The 21,781-nt window shown below is 44.8% G+C and overlaps 5 protein-coding genes across 6 annotated transcripts in view; 4 read left to right on the forward strand and 1 right to left on the reverse strand.

Annotated features, from left to right (window-relative positions):
* LOC144698457 (uncharacterized) overlaps nt 1–8,767 on the forward strand; it is a 29,992-nt gene extending 21,225 nt beyond the window's left edge. The window contains 3 exon segments of the mRNA XM_078570399.1: nt 8,171–8,310; nt 8,435–8,456; nt 8,492–8,767. Coding sequence (XP_078426525.1) covers nt 8,171–8,310; nt 8,435–8,456; nt 8,492–8,767 — 438 coding nt within the window.
* Nucleotides 1–21,781, forward strand: part of LOC144698460 (uncharacterized) — a 404,975-nt gene that overhangs the window by 316,508 nt on the left and 66,686 nt on the right. The gene's annotated exons all lie outside the window — the stretch shown is intronic.
* LOC144697207 (uncharacterized) overlaps nt 1–21,781 on the forward strand; it is a 301,742-nt gene that overhangs the window by 172,578 nt on the left and 107,383 nt on the right. The window lies entirely within an intron of this gene.
* The window catches only part of LOC144697338 (uncharacterized), a 264,249-nt gene that overhangs the window by 165,967 nt on the left and 76,501 nt on the right, over nt 1–21,781 (forward strand). The window lies entirely within an intron of this gene.
* LOC144696975 (uncharacterized) overlaps nt 1–21,781 on the reverse strand; it is a 404,367-nt gene that overhangs the window by 83,377 nt on the left and 299,209 nt on the right. The gene's annotated exons all lie outside the window — the stretch shown is intronic.

A 21,781-nucleotide genomic window follows, 5' to 3' on the forward strand; every position in this document is an offset into this window, starting at 1 on the left:
TTAACAGCCAGTCAAGTACTTGTGAAGTGTTGTCACTGTTGTAATGTAGGAAATTGTAGGTAGGCCTGGGTAATCGAATTTAATTTTAAACATCAATCACTTTCACATCGTATTCACTGTTCTGGGTAACAAGGTCAAGGAAGCCATTTTAAACTCTAATGTGGCTGGATCTGTATTTTAAAAATTAACACTGTATAAACGTAAATAATTCTTGAAACTGCAGAGCTAGCAGAAATTGTTTATGCAAAGAAATTCTTCTCTAATTTTGATAAGCTACAATACATCATATTCTGCCAATGTCCAGCTCAAGAATAAGGCTCATTGTTCAAGCCAATCTAGATTAGTGTTAGCTGTTAGTATTAGCTGTTGTCCTCCATAGATTGTCTTTTTGAACCAGTGCATCTTGTATTCACTAAATGTATTAATTAAAGATTACTGTATTAATTAACTACCAGTTTGTAAATAGATGATTGAATAAGTAGTGAGCCTTCATTGATTTACAATTAATGAATCAATAATGAATCAGTAGTTATAGTGAAAGACTGAGTTTTATTTGCTGTAAAAATGTAAAACCTTAATTGATGTGTATGTAAAGAATGTGCAGTGATGATAAATGTACTAGCAAGAGTAGCAAGTACTACCTTCAAGCTCTGATCAGCCTCAGCATTTCAAACTGTATGAATAAGGGATGGTATAGAATCAGATAAAGGGATAGTATGAAACAATTCTACTGCATTCCTGTGTAAGATAATGAGGGAAGGTGGTGTAAGTAATAAAAACATAAGAAATAGGAGCAGGAGTAGGCCATTCAGCCCCTCTAGCCTGCCTCGCCCTTCAATAAGATCATGGTTGATCTGCCCCAGGCCTCAATTCCTCTTTAATGCCAGCTCCTCATAGCCCTCAACTCCCTGATATTTCAAAAATCTACCAACAAACCTCCTCTTTAACACTTTCAGTGATCTAGCCTCCACAACTCTCTGGGGTAGAGAATTCCAGATGTTCACTGCCCTCTGAGAGAAGAAATTCCTTCAAATTTCAGTTTTCAATGAGTGTCCCCTTATTCTGTCACTATGTCCCCCTAGTTCGAGATTCCCCCACTAGTGGAAACATCTTCTCAACATTTAACCTGTCAAGCCTCCTTAGAATCTTGTGAAATTCCTCTCTCCTAACTATACTCAGTTCTGCTGAAGGGTCATGAGGACTCGAAACGTCAACTCTTTTCTTCTCTGCCGATGCTGCCAGACCTGCTGAGTTTTTCCAGATAATTCTGTTTTTGTTTTGGATTTCCAGCATCCGCAGTAGTTTTTTGTTTTTATCTCCTCAGAATCTTGTACGTTTCAATAAGATCACCCTCATTCTCCTAAACTCTAATGAATAAAGGCCTAACCTGTTTAAGGTTGATAAGTCAATCCCTTCATTCCAGGAATCAACCTAGTGAATCTCTTTTGAACTGCCTCCAATGCCAGTATATCCTTTCTTAAATACGAGGACCAAAACTGTACACAGTACTCCAGGTGCGGCCTCACCAATACCCTGTACAGTTGTAACAAGACTTTCCTCTTTTTAAACTCCAACCCCCAGCAATACAGACCAAAATTCCACTTGTCTCCTTAATTACTTGCTGCATTGGGGATCCAATTAAATTACTCTAGTAACCAAACTGACCAATTGTCATGTTACAATAGGCCCAACTCTGATGTGAGGTAATGGTCACTTTGGGGATAAAAGTAGAGGTTCTGAAGGTCTCCCTTGCTAGCCTTGAAGACTCCTGAGGCCGAGTTCCAAGGAAAATACTGTCAGAGAAGGAGCCAGACTCCCGAGGGTGAATTCCACAAGAATTACTGTCAAAGAAGGAGCCAGAGAGGGTTACGCTTTGACAGACTGATCACCCGCATGAAGTTGTAAAAGTCAATGTCTTAAAATTGTTCAGTAAACATTTTTCCTTTAATAAACTTCTTTTAAAATTTACTTCCCAGAGAATTCTGCCTTTGCCTCAATTGGTAAAAGTATTGTCCGAACCAAAGTGAATTTATTAAATGGCAAAATGGGGGTGGCTGAAATTAATTAAGTTACAAACAACAAGATCAGGCAACATCAATCTTAAATTTAAAAACTTATATTTACATAGCGTCTTTCACAACCACAATAGTCCCAAAGCGCTTTGCAACCAATGAAGTACTGTTGAAGAGCAGTCACTGTTGTGATGTAGGAAACATGGCATCCAATTTACACACAGCAAGATCCCACAAACAGTAATGTGATACTGACCAGATGATTTATTTTTAGGGATGTTGACTGAAAAATTTTTGGCCAGGACACCAGGGATAACTGCCCTGCTCAACTCATGTCCCCAGATCATTAACCTGTGTCTCTGGATTACTAGTCCAGCGACATTACCACTGTGCCATTGCCTCCCCTGTTAATGCTCTTTTGGAGAGCCGGTATAGACATGGTGCACCTCCTCCTGCATCGAAACAATTCTCTGATTCTGATTTTGTCACTGATAAATTCAATAGGGGGAATTCAGGAGGAAACATTCTTTGCTGTGAGAGTGATGAGAATGTGGAACTCACTACCACAGGAAGTGATTGAGGCAAATAAGATAGTTCCATTGAAGAGGGACTAGATGAACACCTTGGGGAGAAAAGTATAGAAGGTTCTGCTTACAGGGGTCAGTGAAGTAGAATTGGAAGAAGCTCATGCAGAGCATAAACACCGACATAAACCAACTGAGCTACTGTCAGAATGAAAATGGTTCATGATTCGATGACCCAGTGAATCCATTCCCTCACTCAGAGCAAGTGAATGGACACTCCCCTGGGTGACTGCGCTGTTCTGTCAGCAGGTGGGCTAATTGAATGAATCCCTTTCCACACAGCGAGCACATGAACGGCCCCTCCTCAGTGTGAAGTCACTGATGGGTCAGTTAGCTGATAGAATCTGTAAACCACTTTCCACACAGCACGCAGGTGAATAGCTTCTCCCCAGTGTGAATGCATTGATGAGCATCCTGCTCAGGTGGGGATCTGAATCTCTTTGCACAGTCCTTACATTTCTATGGCTTTTCTATAACACGTGTCTACTTGAGTCCATCCAGATTGGATGATCAGTTTAAACCTTAACAATAAACAGATGTTTGAAATCTTTTCCCACAGACAGAAGAGAGAAATATTTCTCTTTCTAGATTCAAGACCAATGATATTCAGAATCCGATGAATCGAGTGACTGTCAGGTTTTGATGTGTTATCTAATTTGAGTTTCCTGTCTCTAAATCCTCCTTCTCTAATACTCTGAGAAGGGAGTTGACAAAAATCATCACTCTGACTGCAGGGCTCACCAAGGCTCACAATTCACCAAGGCTTTTTCGCAAGCACCTTCCAATTCACAACCACTACCATGTAGAAGGACAAGGGCAGCAAATAGATGGGAACACCACCTGGAAGTTCCAGTCACTCATCATCCTGACTTGGAAATATTTTGCCGTTCCTTCACTGTTTCTGGATCAAACTCCCTTCCTAACAGCACTGTGGTGTACCTACAACACATGGACTGCAGCAGCTCAAGAAGACAACTCACCACCACCTTCTCAATGGCAAATAGGGATGGGCAATAAATGCTGGCCCAGCCAGCGAAGCCCACATCCTGTTAATGAATAAAAAAAAAAGATAGAAATTCAGAACTGACAATTCTGGTTCTCAAGGAAAATTCTTCTCCCTCTCAAACTATAAATTTCTGTCCCCCACACACTCCCTCCTCCCCATTGATTGTAACACTAATTCATCCGACTATCCTCCTCCTGCTTTTCCCCCAGTTCTCCTCCCCTGAAGGTGCTGACTCTGGGGATCAGTTTCACACTCACCTATTGCCCTCCCCAGTATGTCACCCAGGTGTCTAAATCTTTACACCTGAATTTAACAAACTGTTTTGCTAAGGGAACTTCACAATCAAATCCAGTGACTACCCACATGTACATTCTGTCAGGGTGGGTCACTGCGCCCCCCCCCCCCCCCCCCCCTCTCCACTTTCCATCCCAGTGCCAGGAGTTTGGAGACCGGGCTCCGAATGAGTGATGGCGGCCGCAGCTCCCACAATCCCCCGCGTTGGAGAAACCGCTCTATCCGCCGCGCGGGAGGGCGTTTCGGGACTGCGCATGTCCAAGGGAACGGGGAAGGTGCGCATGTGCGGAGGAGAGCCCCGCCCTTCCCGTCATGCTGAGCGATTGACGAATAGGAAGAACTGGAGGACCGGAAGGACTCCGGTCCTCCAGTCAATCAGAGCCCGGGCTTTGTATGAATGAAGATTGAGCTTCACACAGACTAAAACTTCCTCCTGTGTCCAACATCTGTGAGTAAAACACTTTCTTTTCTCCCCCTTTCTATTTCTTTTCTCATTCTGGGGGCAAACTGTTGACTTGCAGGAACTGAAGGGAAAGGAAGTGAATCCAGGGAGGGTGCAGACTCTGGAAAGGTTGGCCCAGGTCTCTCTCTCTCTGAAAGACATTGACATCCTTTGCTCCATCAGCTTGACACGTTTATTTGTCTGGCTAAAAGGATGGTCTCTTTCCTAATGTTCACAATTAAAGGGGTGGTTTCCCCAGGAGATGGCTGATATTTAAGGGGACAATAAATTAATATAGGACAGAAATACGTCCAGTGTTAAAAGCAAAGAACTGTGGATGCTGGAAATCCAAAACAAAAACAGAAACAGAAATACCTGGAAAAACTCAGCAAGTCTGGCAGCATCGACGGAGAAGAGCACAGTTGACGTTTCGAGTCCTTATGACCCTTCAACAGAACTAAGTGAAAATAGGAAAGGGGTGAAATATAAGCTGTTTTTAGGGGGGGTGGTTGTTGGGACAAGACGCCAGTAATAGGTGGAGATAACCAAAAGATGTCACAGACAAAAGGACAAAGAGGTGTTGAAGGTGGTGATATTATCTAAAGGAATGTGCTAATTAAGAGTAGAACGAAGAGGTGTTGAAGGTGGTGATATTATCTAAAGGAATGTGCTAATTAAGAGTAGAACAAAGAGGTGTTGAAGGTGGTGATATTACTCTTTCTCCGGTACATCGATGATTACTTCGGTGCTGCTTCATGCTCTCGTCGAGACCTGGAAAAATTTATTAATTTTGCTTCCAATCTCCACCCCTCCATCATTTTCACATGGTCCATCTCTAACACTTCTCTTCCCTTCCTTGACCTCTCTGTCTCAATTTCTGATGATAGACTGTCCACCAATATCCATTACAAGCCTACCGACTCCCACAGCTACCTCGACTACAGCTCCTCACACCCCGCTTCCTGTAAGGACTCCATCCCATTCTCTCAGTTCCTTCGCCTCCGTCGTGTCTGTTCTGATGACGCTACCTTCAAAAACAGCTCCTCTGACATGTCCTCCTTCTTCCTTAACCGAGGTTTTCCACCCACGGTCGTTGACAGGGCCCTCAACCGTGTCCGGCCCATATCCCGCGCATCCGCCCTCACGCCTTTTCCTCCCTCCCAGAAACATGATAGGGTCCCCCTTGTCCTCACTTATCACCCCACCAGCCTCCGCATTCAAAGGATCATCCTCCACCATTTCCGCCAACTCCAGCATGATGCCACCACCAAACACATCTTCCCTTCACCCCCCCTGGCGGCATTCCATAGGGATCGTTCCCTCCGGGACACCCTGGTCCACTCTTCCATCACCCCCTACTCCTCAACCCGCAGCTAGGGCACCTCCCCATGCCCAAGCAGAAGATGCAACACCTGCCCCTTCACTTCCTCTCTCCTCACCGTCCAAGGGCCCAAACACTCCTTTCAAGTGAAGCAGCATTTCACTTGCATTTCCCCTAACTTAGTCTACTGCATTCGTTGCTCCCAATGCGGTCTCCTCTACATTGGAGAGACCAAACGCAAACTGGGCGACCGCTTTGCAGAACACCTGCGGTCTGTCCGCAAGAAAGACCCAAACCTCCCTGTCGCTTGCCATTTTAACACTCCACCCTGCTCTCTTGCCCACATGTCTGTCCTTGGCTTGCTGCATTGTTCCAGTGAAGCCCAACGCAAACTGGAGGAACAGCACTTCATCTCCCGACTAGGCACTTTACAGCCTTCCGGGCTGAATATTGAATTCAACAACTTTAGATCTTAAACTCCCCCTCCCCCCATCCCCACCCCGTTTCTTCCCCCTCCCCCTTTTTTTTCAATAATTTATATAGATTCTTCTTTTCCCACCTATTTCCATTATTTTTAAATCTACAACTAATACCCTGTCAGTCTTTCCACCCCACCCCCACTAGAGCTGTACCTTGAGTATCCTGCCATCCATTCTTAATTAGCACTTTTCTTAGATAATATCACCACCTTCAACACCTCTTTGATCCTTTTGTCTGTGACATCTTTTGATTATCTGCTCCTATCACTGCTTGCTTGTCCCCACAACCACCCCACCCTCAACTTCTCTCTCCCCCCGCCCCCCACCTTAGACCAGCTTATATTTCACCTCTCTCCTAACTATACTTCAGTTCTGCCGAAGGGTCATGAGGACTCGAAACGTCAACTCTTTTCTTCTCCACCGATGCTGCCAGACCTGCTGAGTTTTTCCAGGTAATTCTGTTTTTGTTTTGGATTTCCAGCATCCGCAGTAGCTTTTAGCTTTTTGTTTTTATCTAAAGGAATGTGCTAATTAAGAGTAGAACTCTCTGTTGAGTAATCCAGTTAGTCTGGTGAAACTTCTCTGAACTGTTTCCAATGCAAGTACACCCCTCCTGAAAGAAGGAGCCCAGAACTGTACACAGTACTCGAGGTGTGGTCTCACCAATACGCTGTACAGCTGCAGTAAGACTTCCCTACTTTTATACTCCATCCCCCTTGCAATAAAGGCTTACATTCCAATTGCCTTCCTCATTACTTGCTGCACCTGCAGACTGACCTTTTCTGATTCATGTGCAAGGACACCCAGATCCCTCTGTACTGCAACACTCTACAGTCTCTCTCCATTTAAATAATATTCTGCTTTTCTATTCTTCCTGCCAAAGTGGACAACCTCACATTGTCACACATTATACTCCATCTGCCAATATTTTGCCCCCTCACTATCCCTTTGTGGATTCTTTGTAACGTCCTCAGAACTTGCTTCCCTACCTATTGTTGTATTTTCGGCAAATCTGTCTACAATACAGTCAGTTCCTTCATCCAAGTCATTAATATGGATTGTAAATCGTTGGAGCCCCAGTACTGATCCCTGCAGGACTATGGAGGCCTCAGGTTAAATATATTCAAGACAGAGATTGATAGGTTTTAGATTTTGACGATATTAAGGGTTTTTGGTGATAGTTCAGGAAAATGGCGCTGAGGCAGATCAGCCATAATCTCATTCAACGGCAGAGCAGGCTCGATGGGCCAAATGGCCTACTCCTGCTCATATTTCTTATGATCTCTGTGTCCTGGACAGGGAGTGGTGAACGTGGATCTGTCGATCAGCATGAACCTTCAGGAGAATTGGGAGGGTGTATATTAGGTACAGCAGAGTGCGAATGGAGAGACAGAGTGTGTGATGGAGATTCACAGCTTTAGTGGAATGAGAGAGGAAAGAATGTTCCATAGAAACTAGAATTGTCTGTTCTGAATTTCTATCCTGTGCTGACAGTGATGTCTGTTGTGAATTCCTTTTACAGGATACTAGAAGGGGAGGATTTGCAGACAGAAGTCTGAAATGAAAGGTTAAGATCTCACAGAGTCACTCAATTTATCGGAACCTGAATATGATCAGCTTTTGTATCTAGATGGAGAAATGTTTCTGTGTTCTGTCTGCTTCAAAATGTTCTAAATGTCAGGGGAACTTGAAAAGGCCCGAGACACCCACACCCGAGTGAGAGCATTCCGGTGCACTGAGTGTTGGAAGAGCTTTAAACACTTACACAGCCTGAAAAAAAATCACATCATTCACAGTGAGGAGAGACATTTTACATGTTCCGTGTGAGGACGAGGCTTCAACTGACCTGGAGAGAGACACGGACACGCGCACCATGGAGAAACCGTGGAAATGTGGGGACTGTGGGAAGGGATTCAAAACCCCATCGAAGCTGGAGACTCATCGACGCAGTCACACCGGAGAGAGACCGTTCACCTGTTTTGAGTATGGGAAGGGATTCGCTCAGTTACACCACCTGCAGTCACACCACCAGGTTCACACTGGGGAGAGACCATTCACCTGCTCCGTGTGTGGGAAGGGATTCGCTCGGTTATACAACCTGCAGACACACCAGCGAGTTCACACCGGGGAGAAGCCATTCACCTGCTCCGTGTGTGGGAAGGGATTTACTCAGTTAACCAACCTACTCACTCACTAACAAGTTCACACTGGGGAAAGACCATTCACTTGCTCTGAGTGTGGGACGGGATTCACTTGGTCATCCAACCTGCTGACACACCAGCGGGTTCATGCTGAGAGGCCATTCCCCTGCTTTGAATGTGGGAAAGGATTCACTGAGTTCTACAGACTGCAGGTACACCAGCGAGTTCACACTGGGGAGAGGCCTTTCACCTGCTCTCAATGTGGAAAGGGATTGGCTCGGTTACACCACCTGCAGTCACACCAGCAGGTTCACACTGGGGAGAGGCCATTCACCTGCTCTGTGTGTGGGAAGGGATTCGCTCGTTTATACAACCTGCTGACACACCAGCGAGTTCACACCAGGGAGAAGCCGTTCACCTGCTCTCAGTGTGGGAAGGGTTTCACTCAGTCGTCCCACCTGCAGACACACCAGCGAGTTCACAAGTGATTGCAGAGTTTGGATTCTGCTGTTTTTGCTGCTGTTAATCACATCCAGGAATGAACCATGTTCATTCTGACAGTTGGTAAAGTGGGAGGGTCAGAGGGTTTCTTTCTGCTGGACTGACCAGTCCCACGACTTTTTCCCCAGTGGGTGATGCTCTTTGAGCCTTGTTGCGAATATCTTGTTTCATATTTCATAGTGATCACAGGATGAAAGGGTGTTTGGAATGTAAAAGATATTTAGTTTGCATTTCTGTTTGGAACCCCCCAAATCATGCCATGTTGCCATGGAGATGGGCTGTGCTGGTTAGATGGTTCTTTTGTATAATTTATCTGGGTGTTTCTCACAGAAGAAAACTATCACAGTTTAAGGGTCAGGTTGGCTGTGGTAGATTGGGAAACTACATGAAAATTTATGATGGTAGACAGGCAATAGCTAACATTGAACGAATTATTACATAGTTACAACAAATATAGATTCCTTTAAGGAATAAAAATCCAACAGGAGAAGTGATGTAACCGTGGCCAACAGAAAAGATAAAGATTGCATCAGATCAAAGGAAGAGGCTCATAAAGTGGCCAAAAAAGTAGTAAGCCTGAGGATTGGAGCTTTTTCAGAATTCAGGAAAGGAGGACCAAGAAACTGATAAAGAAAGAGAAAACCGAACATCGGAGCAAACTGGCGAGAAACATAAAAAGCAACTGTAAAAGCTTCTATAGGTATGTGAAAAGGAAAAGATTAGCAAAGAGAAACGTGGGTCCATTCCAGGCAGAGAGGGGAGAATTTATAATGGGGAATAAGGAATTTGCAGAGAAACTAAACAATGTGTGTCTCTTTTCACAGAGGAAGATACAGAAATTGTCCCCAAAATACTAGAGAACCAAGGGACTAGTGAGCATGAGGAACTGATAGTGATTAGTATTGGTAAAAAAAGTAGTACTGGAGAAATGAATGGGGTTGAAAGTTGATAAATCCCCTGGACCTGATGATCTACATCCCAGAGTGTTGAAGGAGGTGGCTGTAAAGATAGTGGATGCATTGGTGATCATCTACCAAAATTCTATAGATTCTGGAATGGTTCCTGCAAATTGGAAGGTGGCAAATGTCACCCACTATTTAAGGAGGGAGAGAGAAAACGGGGAACTACAGACTTGTTAGCCTGACATCAGTAGTAGGGAAAATGCTCAAATCCATTATAAAGGATGTGAAACATACACACATATGAATTAGGAACAGGAGTAGGCCACTCGGCCCCTCGAGCCTGTTCCGTCATTCAATAAGTTCATGGCTAATCTGATTGTAACCTCAAACCCACATTCCTGCCTACCCCTGATAACCTTTTCTTGCTTATCAAGAACCTATCAAGCTCTGCCTTAAAAATATTCAAAGACTCTGCTTCCCCCGCCCTTTGAGGAAGAGAGTTCCAAAGACTCACTACCTTCTGAGAAAAAAATGTTCTCCTCTGTCTTAAAGAGGCGACCCGTTACTTTTAAACCGTGACCCCAATTTCCAGATTCTCCCACAAGAGGAAACGTCCTTTCCACATCCACCCTGTCAAGGCCCTTCAGGATCTTATATGTTTCAATCAAGTTGCCTCTTACTCTTCTAAACTCCAGCGGATACATGCCCAGCCTGTCCAACATTTCCTCATAAGATAACCTGCCCATTCCAGGTATTAGTCTAGTAAACCTTCTCTGAACTGCTTCCAATACATTTACGTCCTTCCTTAAATAAGGAAACCAATACTGTATATTGTACTCCAGGTGTGGTCTCACCATTGCCGTGTATAACTGAAGCATAATCTCCCTACTTCTAACAATAACATTCTGTTAGCTTTCCTAATTACTTGGTGTACCTGAATAATTAGCTTTTGCTATTCATGCACAAGGACACCCAGATCCCTCTGAATCTCAGAGCTCTGCTAACTCTCACCATTTCAATAATATGCTTCGTTTGTATTCTTCCTGCCAAAATGAACAATTTCACATTTTGCCACATTACACTCCATTTGCCAGATCCTTGCTCACTCCCTTAACATGTCTATATCCTTTTGTAGTCTCCTTATGTCCTCTTCACAACTTACTTTCCTACTTATCTTTGTGCCATCAGCAAATTTAGGCATGATCCATTCGATCCCTTCATCCAAGTCATTTATATAAATTGTAAAAAGTTGAGGCCCCAGCACTGATCGCTGTGGCACACCACTTGTTACATCTTGACAACCAGAAAATGACCTATTTATGCCTCCTCTATTTCCTGTTAGCTAGCCAATCTTCTATCCATGCCAATATGTTACCTCCCACAGAATGAGCCTTTATTTTCCACAATAACCTTTGATGTGGCACCTCATCAAATTCTTTCTGGAAATCTAAGTTAGTGTTCCACCGGTTCCCCTTTATCTACATTGCATGTTACTTCTTCAACGAACTCCAATAAGTTGGCTAAACATGATTTCCCTTTCACAAAACCATGTAGACTCTGCCTGATTACCCTGAATTTATCAAAGTGCCCTGTTATAACATCTTTAATCATAGCTTCTCACATTTTCCCTCTGACAGATGTTAAGCTAACTGGCCTGCTTTCTGTCTCCCTTTTTGAATGAAGGAGTTATACTCACTATTTTCCAATCGAATGGAACCTTCCTGAATCTAGGAAGTTTTGGGAAATTTCAACCCATTCATCATCTATCTCACTAGCCACTTTTTTAAAGACCCTAGGTTGAAGTCCATCAGGACCTGGGTTCTTGTCAGCCTAAAGCACCAACAATTTGCCCAGTACCATTTCTGTAGTGATTGTAATTTTCTTGAGTTCCTCGCTCCCTTCCATTTCCTGTTTTACAGCTATTTCTGGGATGTTACTTGTAACCACTATAGTGACAACCGATGCAAAATACCAGTTCAATTCATCTGCCATCTCCTTATTTTCCATTATTAATTCCTCAGACTCACTTCCAAAACACCAACACTCACTTTGTTAACTCTTATCTCTCTTAAACATCTAGAGAAGCTTTGTTTTTCTATTTCCAGCTAGCTTTCTCTCGTACTCTAATTTTTCCCTGGTTCTTAATCTTTTAGTCATTCTTTGCTGTTTTTTATATTCTGTCCAATCTTTTGTCCTGCCAGCCATCCTTGTGCAATGATATGCCTATCTTTAACTTTTATAGTTAACCACAGGCGGTGGGTACTCTCCTTTGATATTTTATTTCTTGTTGGAATGTATCTATTCTGTATATTCTGAAATATCCCCTTAAATGTCTGCCATTGCATCTTTATTGACCAATCCCATAACCTAAGTTGTCATTCACTTTAGCTAGCTCTGCTTTCATGCCCTCATAATTGTCTTTCTTTAAGTTTATTGCTAGTCTTGGACCCACTCTTCTCTCCCTCCAATTGAATGTAAAATTCAATCATATTGTGATCGCTGCTACCTAGGGGATTCGTCACTATGAGGTCATTAATTAATCTTATCTTGGTACACAATACCAGGTCGAGGAGAGCCTGCTCTCTGGCTCCAGAACGTGCTGTTCTAGGAAACTATCAGAAAAATATTCGATGAACTCCCCATCTAGGTTACTGTCGCGCATCTGAATTTTTCTGTGTATATGTAGATTAAAATTCCACTTAATAATTGCCGTACCTTTCTGAAAAGCTCCCATTATTTTTTCCTTTATACCCTGTCCTACCATGTGGTTACTGTTAGGGGGCCTGTACACCACTCCCACAACTGACTTTGTGCCTTTATCATTTCCCATCTCTACCCAAACTGCTTCTACATCCTAGTTTCCTGAACTTAGGCCATCCCTCTCTATTGTGCTAATACCATCATTAATTAACAGTGCCACCCCTTGACCTCTTCCTAGCTTCCTGTCCTTCCTAAATGTCATGCATCCTTCAATATTTACTTTGTCTGTTCGTCTCCAAAGCCCCAGGAAGGTGTTGAAAATGTCAGACTATGTTCAAGGCTGGGCTTGAATTTTCTCTTTAATTTCAAGATAGAATGAAGTTGGGAATCTAAAAGGTAACTAATCAGCATGCCTACCTGGATACAAGGCTCATGTGATTCACTTTGCCCTTAGGAAGGGCTTTATTAGAGGAAGGATCCATGGGAAGCCATTGTAGGATCAGATTGGAAAATTCTTCTAAAAGGCATCCCTGAATTTCACAGACAGATCAGTCTACCAGGGTCCGAGAGACGGAGCTGATAGAGGCGGCAAGTCTCTGTTTCACTACATGGGAATGTGGATGGGACATTGTGCTCACATTGAAAAAATCAATTTCATGAGGATTTAAAACAAGACTGGAAGATTTGCCTTGCTTGAATTAGAGGGATGACCCAGGAGAACCTTCACTGTGAAAGACAGTTCTGAGGTTAAAGGTTGCCAGACAAGGAAAGGAAAAGAATGGAAGTAAACCCTCAGGAGCGAAGAATCACTTTGGACAGGTTCAAGAATAATTGAGTGTCTATTTCAGGAACACAGTATAACTGTGCAGTGGGATTTTTGATTATCTTCCAAGTAAAATGGCAAATTTCTGTTTGATAATTTAAGGTATATGTTGCCAACAAAAATGGTGTTTAGCCAAAGTTGCTTCTAGATTGTTTGTTGCAGTAAAAGTTACAAAACTTGAAGTCTTGTCATGTGAACCTTTAATTTGTTCATTGGGAATTTGAATTTCTTTTTAGAAGTTGCCAGTCTTTACAGAGATCCTAACATTTGGTTTAGAGCCACAAGTTTCATCTTCCCATTTGATCCACCAGCACCTTTCTGTCTCTCGATTGCTCGTGTCAATGACAGCCAGGCGACGGAGCTGAGGGCTGAATTTAGCTAAGAGTAACGGAGCCTGCACCCCAGTTGGGGAACTGCCTTGGGCGTCGCACTAATAGAGAGACAGGAAGGTGCTGGAGGACTGACTGGGAAATGGGCCTCCAACCAACCAGGGCATGGGAGGGGGTGACCGGGGCTGATGGCGAAATGACCCCCAGGGCTCAGTGACACGACCCCCAGGGTTCAGTGCCTCTGTGTCCAAAGCAGGTAGCCATGGGAACAGGGTACAGAGGAGCCGAAGAGAAACCATTTGGGTCAAGAACATTGTGTGCATCCTTTTTCTCTAGTTGTCTTTGATCCTCAAGTAATTTTCTGTTTGTCTTTTAACCATGTTCTGTTTCATTACTAAACTTTTATCAATAAAATATTTGATTTACTGATTGTATTTATTCACTTCAGGGAAAGTGGATGAGAGGGGTTGGCAGGCTCTTTAACAGAAAGTGAGTCCCTCTAAGGTAATTGACAAAGGAGCCAGAGGGGGAAATGAGATTTTATTTTTCTGTTGACACACAATGTTAGAAAATGGGGTTCAGGGAGTCCATTGTGATTTACTAATTTATCAAAGTTCTTTAAGGAAGTAATGAGAAATATGGATAAAGGGGAACCTGCAGAAGTTGTTTACTTAGATTTCCAGAAGGCATTTCATAAGGTGCCACAGAAAAGGTCACTACACAAAATAAGAGCTCATGGTAGAGGGGGTCACAAATTAGCATGGATAGAGGATTGGTTAGTTAACAGCACACAGAGAGTAGGCATAAATAGGTCATTTTCGGGTTGGTAAGATGTTACAAGTGGAGTGCCACAGGAGATCAATGCTGTGTCTTCAGCCATTAATATTTCTATAAATGACTTGGATGACGGGACGGAATGTATGGTAGCTAAATTTGCTAATGACACAGATATGTAGGAAAATAATTTGTAAAGAATGAGTGGGCAAAAATTCAGCCAATGGAGTATAATGTAGGAAAATGTGAACTTGTCCACTTTGGGAGGAAGAATTTTAAAAAGCATATTATTTAAATCGAGAGAAATTGCAGAACTGTGAGGTACAGAGGGATCTGGGTGACCTGGTACATGAACCACAAAACGTTACTATTCAGGTACAAGTAATTAGGAAAGGAAATGGAATGTTGATATTTATTGCATTCATCCCACCTCTGAGCGGCGGATAGAGCGGTTTCCCCAGCGCGGGGGCTTGTGGGAGCTGCAGCTGCCATTACCCATCTGGAGCCCAGTCTCCGAACTCCTGCGACTGGGATGGAAAGCAGGGGTGGGGGGCGCAGTGACCCCACCCTGACACCAAGTACATGTGGGTAGTCACTGGATTCGATTGTGACGTCCCCTTAGCAAAACAGGGGTTTCGAGTGTAAACACTTAGACTGAAACAGGAACAGAAAGTGCTGGAGACACTCAACTGGTCTGGAATCACCTGTGAAGAGAGAAACGGAGTTAATGTTTTGAGTAGAATATGACTCTCTGTCAATGTGTAGACAGCTGGGTGACATATTGGGGAGGGCAATGGATACTTGTGGAGCAGTGGGTAGTGTCCCTGCCTCTGAGCCTGAAGCTCCTGGTTCAAGTCCCAGTCCAGGACTTGATGGATAAGGAAAGTTTCTTCACGATGCAGACAAATGGGTTTAGCATCAACTTGTAAAACCTTCCAACACACACCAATGGCAGGTGGTAAGAGCAGGAGAGATTTCTGCTCAGCCACATGGTGGAAAGAAATTGGAGCTGTAAACAAAGCTATCCATACTGTTAAACCGTGTATGTTGTCGTAGAAACTCACATCCCTTGTAGGGGATGGGGTCTGGTTGGCTCAGTCGCCTGGATGGTGGGTGCAGATCAGATTGGTGCTAAGGCTGGGTGGATTCTGGATCTGCCTCCTTGTCCTACCCATGGTGCAGGTCATGACAATGTGGGTCAGATTGAAGGAGAAGGAAAGGGATTCAGTTCCTCATCCAGCTCGATTAAATATGTGTGTGCTCACACCGGGGAGAGGCCATTCACCTACTCCATATGTGGGAATGGATTAACTCAGTCACCCAGCAGTGGGTTCAAACTGGCGAGAGGCTGATTAAATGTTCTGAGTGTGGGATGGATTCACTCGCTCATCCCAGCTCCTGACACACCAGTGAGTCCATTGTTCACTCCAGGGGCTGGATTCTGCTGTTATTGCTGCTGCTAATCACAACCAGGACTGAACCATGTTCATTCTGACAGTTGGGGTTTGTTTCTGTTGATTTTAATAACCCCTGTAACTGGGCTGGAGATTAATATTCTGGTAAATGTCAAATAAATCAGCTTTGTTTTGGAGACACAGTTTATTGAGACCTTGATGTGAGAGAAGAAAAGGTAGGTTTTAAGTAGAGTCTAAAAGGAGGAGAGAGATATGGAGGAGTTAAGGGAGGGAATTCCAGAGCTTAGGAACCTGGCAGTTGAAGACTGAAAGAGTGCCAGCCCTGTATTATGGGGGACTCAAGTCTCTGGAGTGGGGACTTGAAACCATAACCTTCAGACTCAGAGGTGAGAGTATGAGACTGACTGAGCTCATCCCTTTAAATAACATTTCCCAATCCATCATAGCCAACCCGCGCCTCATACCATCGTAGTTTCCTTTATTAAGATTCAGGACCCGAGTCTCAGAATCAACTACGTCACTCTCCATCTTGATGAAGAATTCTATCATCTTATGGTCGCTCATCCCCAAGGAGCCTTGCACACTTAGATTGTCAATTATTCCTTTCTCATTACAAAATACCCAGTCTAGGATGGTCTGTTCTCCAGTTGGTTCCTCAACGTATTGGCCCAGAAAACCATCCCATATGCACTCCAGGAATTCTTCCTCTACAGTATTGTTACTAATTTGATTTGCCCAATCTATATGCAGATTAAAGCCACCCATAATTATAGATGTTCCTTTATTGCATGCATCTCTAATTTCCTTTTTAATGCCATTCCCAACATCACCACTATAGTTTGGGGGTTTATATACAACCCCCACTAATGTTTTTTGCCCCTTAGTGTTTCTCAGTTCTCCCCAAACAGATTCCACATCATCAGAGCTAATATCTTTCCTCACTATTCATTAATTTCCTCTTTAACCAGCAATGCAACTCCACTGCCTTTTCTTTTTTGTCTGTCCTTCCTAAATACCGAATACCCCTGGATGTTCAGTTCCCATCCCTGGTCATCCCACAGCCATGTCTCCGTAATCCCGACTATATCGTACCTGTTTACATCTATTTGCATGTTTAATTCATCCACTTTATTGCAAATGCTCCTTGCGTTAAGGCACAAAGCCTTAAGGCTTGTCTTTTTAACATTACTTGTCCCATTCCCACTACTTTTCACTGAAGTCCTATTTGATTCTTGCCCTTGATTTCTCTGCCTATCACTTTTCTAATTCCCCTTTCTGTCTTTAGTTCATGTCCTTGATTTCCCTTCCTCTGACCCCTTGCATAGGTTCCCACCCCCCTGCCATTTTAGCTTAAACCCTCCCCAGCCACTCTGGCAAATGCTCCCCCTAGGACATCAGTCCCGGTCCTGCCCACGTGTAACCCGGCCGGTTTGTATTGGTCCCAAATTGCCCAGAACCGGTCCCAAAGTCCCAGGAATCTGAAACCCTCCCCCTCGCACCATCTCTTCAGTCATGTATTCATCCAATATATCCTGCTATTTGTACTCTGACTAGCACGTGGCACTGGTAGTAATCCTGAGATCACTGCCTTTGAGGTCCTACTTTTCAACTTATTTCCTAACTCCCTCTATTCTGCTTTTAGGACCTCATCCCTTTTTATACATAGAAACTAGGAACAGGAGCAGGCCATTTGGCCCCTCGAGCCTGCTCCACCATTCATTATGATCATAGCTGATCATCCAACTCAATAGCCTGCTCCCACTTTCTCCCCATATCCTTTGATCCCTTTTGCCCCAAGAGCTACATCTAACTCCTTCTTGAAAGCATACAATGTTTTGGTCTCAACTACTTTCTGTGGTAACGAATTCCACAGGCTCACCATTCTCTGGGTGAAGAAATTTCTCCTCATCTCAGTCCTAAATGGTATACCCCATATCCTCAGACTGTGACCCCTGGTTCTGGACGCCCCCACCATCGGGAACATCCTTCCTGCATCTATCCTGTCTAGTCCTGTTAGAATTTTATAGGTTTCTATGCGATCCCCCATCATTCTTCTGAACTCCAGTGAATATAATCCTAATCGACTCAATCTCTCCTCATATGTCAGTCCCGCCATCCCAGAAATCAGTCGGGTAAACCTTCGCTGCACTCCCTCTTTAGCAAGAACATCCTTCCTCAGATAAGGAGACCAAAACTGCACACAATATTCCAGGCATGGTTTCACCAAGGCCCTATACAATTGCAGCAAGACATCCCTGTTCCTGTACTCGAATCCTCTGGCTATGAAAGCTAACATACCATTTGCCTTCTTTACGGCCTACTGCACCTGTATGCTTACCTTCAGCGACTGGTGTACAAGGACACCCAAGTCTCGTTGCACATTCCCCTCTCTCAATTTATAGCCATTCAGATAATAATGTGCCTTCCTGTTTTTGCTACCAAAATGGATAGCCTCACATTTGTCCACATTATACTGCATCTGCCATGCATTTGCCCACTCACTCAGCTTGTCCAAATCACACTGAAACATCTCTACATCCTCCTCACAGCTCACCCTCCCACCCAGCTTTGTGGCATCTGCAAATTTGCAGACATTACTTTTAATTCCCTCATCTAAATCATTAATATATATTGTGAATGACTGGGGTCCCAGCACCGATCCCTGCAGTATCCCACTAGTCACTGCCTGCCATTCGGAAAAAGACCCGTTTATTCCTACTCTTTCTTTCCTGTCTGCCAACCAGTTTTCTATCCATCTCAATACACGACCCCCAATCCCATGCGCTTTAATTTTACACGCCAATCTCTAATGTGGGACTTTGTCGAAAACCTTCTGAAAGTCCAAGTAAACCACATCCGCTGGCTCCCTCTCATCAACTCTACTGGTTACATCCTCGAAAAATTCCAGTAGATTTGTCAAGCATGATTTCCCTTTCATAAATCCATGCTGACTCTGTCCGATTCTGCCACTGTTTTCCATGTGCGCAGCTATTACATCTTTTATAATGGACTCTAGAATTTTACCTCTGCCATTTGTAGCAATGTGTACCACGACCACTGGCTGTTCACCCTCCCCGTTCAGAATGTCCTGTAGCCGCTCTGAGACATCCTTGACCCTTGCACCAGGGAGGCAACATACCATCCTGGAGTCTCATTTCCGGCCACAGAAACGCCTATCTATTCCCCTTACAACTGAATCCCCTATAACTATTGCATTCCCACACTTTTTACTCCTCCCCTGTGCAGCAGAGCCAAGCGTGATGTAACGAATTTGGCTGTTGCTGCTTACCCCTGAGAGGCCATTCCCCTCTCTATACCTTCTATCCATGATACTCTCCACCTCGTGGATGCTCCAGTGTTCCCAGCCGCCGCTTCAACTCCAAAACCCGAGCTTGCAGGATCTGCAGCTGGTGACTCTTCAACTCCCGACTCCTCTCGCGCTTCCCTTCAACTCCCGATTCCTCTCGCGCTTCCCTTCAACTCCCGATTCCTCTCGCGCTTCTCTTCAACTGGCGGCTCCTCTCGCGCTTCCCTTCAACTCCCGGCTCCTCTTCGCGCTTCCCTTCAACTGCCGGCTCCTCTCGCGCTTCCCTTCAACTCCCGATTCCTCTCGCGCTTCCCTTCAACTCCCGATTCCTCTCGCGCTTCCCTTCAACTGCCGGCCCCTCTCTCGCTTCCCTTCAACTCCGGGCGTCTCTCTCGCTTCTCTTCAACTCCCGACTCCTCTCGCGCTTTCCTTCAACTGCCGGCTCCTCTCGCGCTTCCCTTCGGTTCCGGGCTCCTCTCGCGCTTCTCTTCAACTGCCGGCTCCTCTCTCGCTTCTCTTCAGCTGCCGGCTCCTCTCGCGCTTCCCTTCAACTCCCGACTCCTCCCGCGCTTCTCTTCATCTGCCGGCTCCTCTCGCGCTTCTCTTCAACTGGCGGCTCCTCTCGCGCTTCCCTTCAACTGCCGGCTCCTCTCGCGCTTCTCTTCAACTCCCGACTCCTCTCGCGCTTCTCTTTAACTGCCGGCTCCTCTCGCGCTTCTCTTCAACTCCCGACTCCTCTCGCGCTTCTCTTCAACTGCCGGCTCCTCTCGCGCTTCTCTTCAACTCTCGGCTCCTCTCGCGCTTCCCTTCAACTGCCGGCTCCTCTCGCGCTTCTCTTCAACTCCCGACTCCTCTCGCGCTTCTCTTCAACTGCCGGCTCCTCTCGCGCTTCTCTTCAACTGCCGGCTCCTCTCGCGCTTCTCTTCAACTCCCGACTCCACTCGCGCTTCTCTTCAACTGCCGGCTCCTCTCGCGCTTCTCTTCAACTGCCGGCTCCTCTCGCGCTTCTCTTCAACTCCCGACTCCTCTCGCGCTTCTCTTCAACTGTCGGCGTCTCTCGCGCTTCTCTTCAACTGCGGGCTCCTCTCGCGCTTCTCTTCAACTCCCGGCTCCTCTCGCGCTTCTCTTCAACTGCCGGATTCTCTCGCGCTTCTCTTCAACTCCCGGCTCCTCTCGCGCTTCTCTTCAACTGCCGGCGTCTCTCGCGCTTTTCTTCTTGAGCAATAGAGATCCAAGTGAGGATGGTGCGCCACTCGGAGGGGAATCTCCACTGATGCTGTTCCCATGTGTCTGTTGCTCTTCGAGATGGCAGAAGTAGTGGGTTTGGAAGGTGATGTTGAAGGAGCTTCGGTCAGTCAATGCGGTGCATCTTGTAGATGGTACACGCTGCAGCCACATGTACGGCACTGGTGGAGGGAGTGAATATTTAAGGTGGCAGACGGGGTGTCATTAATGTGGGCTGCATTGTGCTGGATGAAACAGACTCTCCAATATGAAAAAGATTGGCTGATAAATAATAATGAAATGACTGGGGCCCAGTAAATTTAAATAGTTTCAGTCCAATTTCAATAGATCTGCTCTTCAAAGTTATATTGGAACCAATCACATGAGATATTTGTAGTTGAATTGAATGTCTTGGCTCCTCACTCGGACACCTGACTGACAAGAGGCAGTGATTGGACAATGGCTGGAAACAATGAGCTGAAATGTTCTTTTGTGAGTTAAACTGTTTCTCTTTAACCCGGAATTGACTATGTCAGAGTTAAAGGCAATACCAGGTTCAATTACATTGAATATACAGCACAAAAACAGGTCATTCAGCCCACCCAATCCATGCCAGTGTTTATACTTCACTTGAGCCTCCTCTCATTCTTTCTCATCTCACCCTCAGTGAATCCTTCTGTTCATTTCTCCCCGATGTGTTTACCCAGCTTCCCTTTAAATGTATCCAGGTTATTCACCTCCACCACTCCCTGTGGTAGCGAGATCCACATTCTCACCGCTCTCTGGTAAAGAAGTTTCTCCTGAATTCCCGATTAGATTTATCTTTTGTTGATGGCCTCTAGTTTTGCTCTTCCTCCTACAAGTGGAAACATTCTCTGTGTCTATCAAAGCCTTTCAGAATTATAAAAACATCCATTAGCTCTCAGGCTTGTCTTTCCAAGAGTGAAGTGACCCAGCCTATTCATTGTCTCCTGATGCATTAAACCTTTCAGAGTGAAAATCTGAAGACAAAAATGCTTTGTTCACACATGAACTCAGCACAGTGAGAGAGCAGGGACAGTCACAAGGGAGCCTGAGAAGAGGAGATTCACTGAGAATGGCTGGGCTGGGCTGGACTGGGCTATGCTGTGGGAATGAGATTGTTGATCAGACTTTCATCATAGGGGTCTTGGAGTTAGGGGGCAGTGACGGAGTTCAAGTGGCAGCCTTCAATAAAACAACAACCTGTATTTATATAGCACCTTTAATGTAACATAATGTGACAAAACGTGCTGTTTCTGAGCTGTATTTTCAATGTAATCGAGCCCAGTATGGCCATTAACTCTGACACAGTCCTTTGCAGGTTCAAGGTCAAGGTCCCAAGGGGCATTTTGAAACAAAAGTTGTTCAAGATTATGTCAGACAACATCCAACTCCATTTTTCTCAGTCGAACTCGGGTCCTCAGAGAATAACCCAGGGTCTCTGGAACACCAGCCCACTGAAAATGTCACTATCCTGCCGCATCTTGAGCTATAAATCTCTGTGCC

This window comes from Cetorhinus maximus, chromosome 23 (assembly GCF_964194155.1).
Source record: "Cetorhinus maximus chromosome 23, sCetMax3.hap1.1, whole genome shotgun sequence".
NCBI classification, from domain to species: domain Eukaryota; kingdom Metazoa; phylum Chordata; class Chondrichthyes; order Lamniformes; family Cetorhinidae; genus Cetorhinus; species Cetorhinus maximus.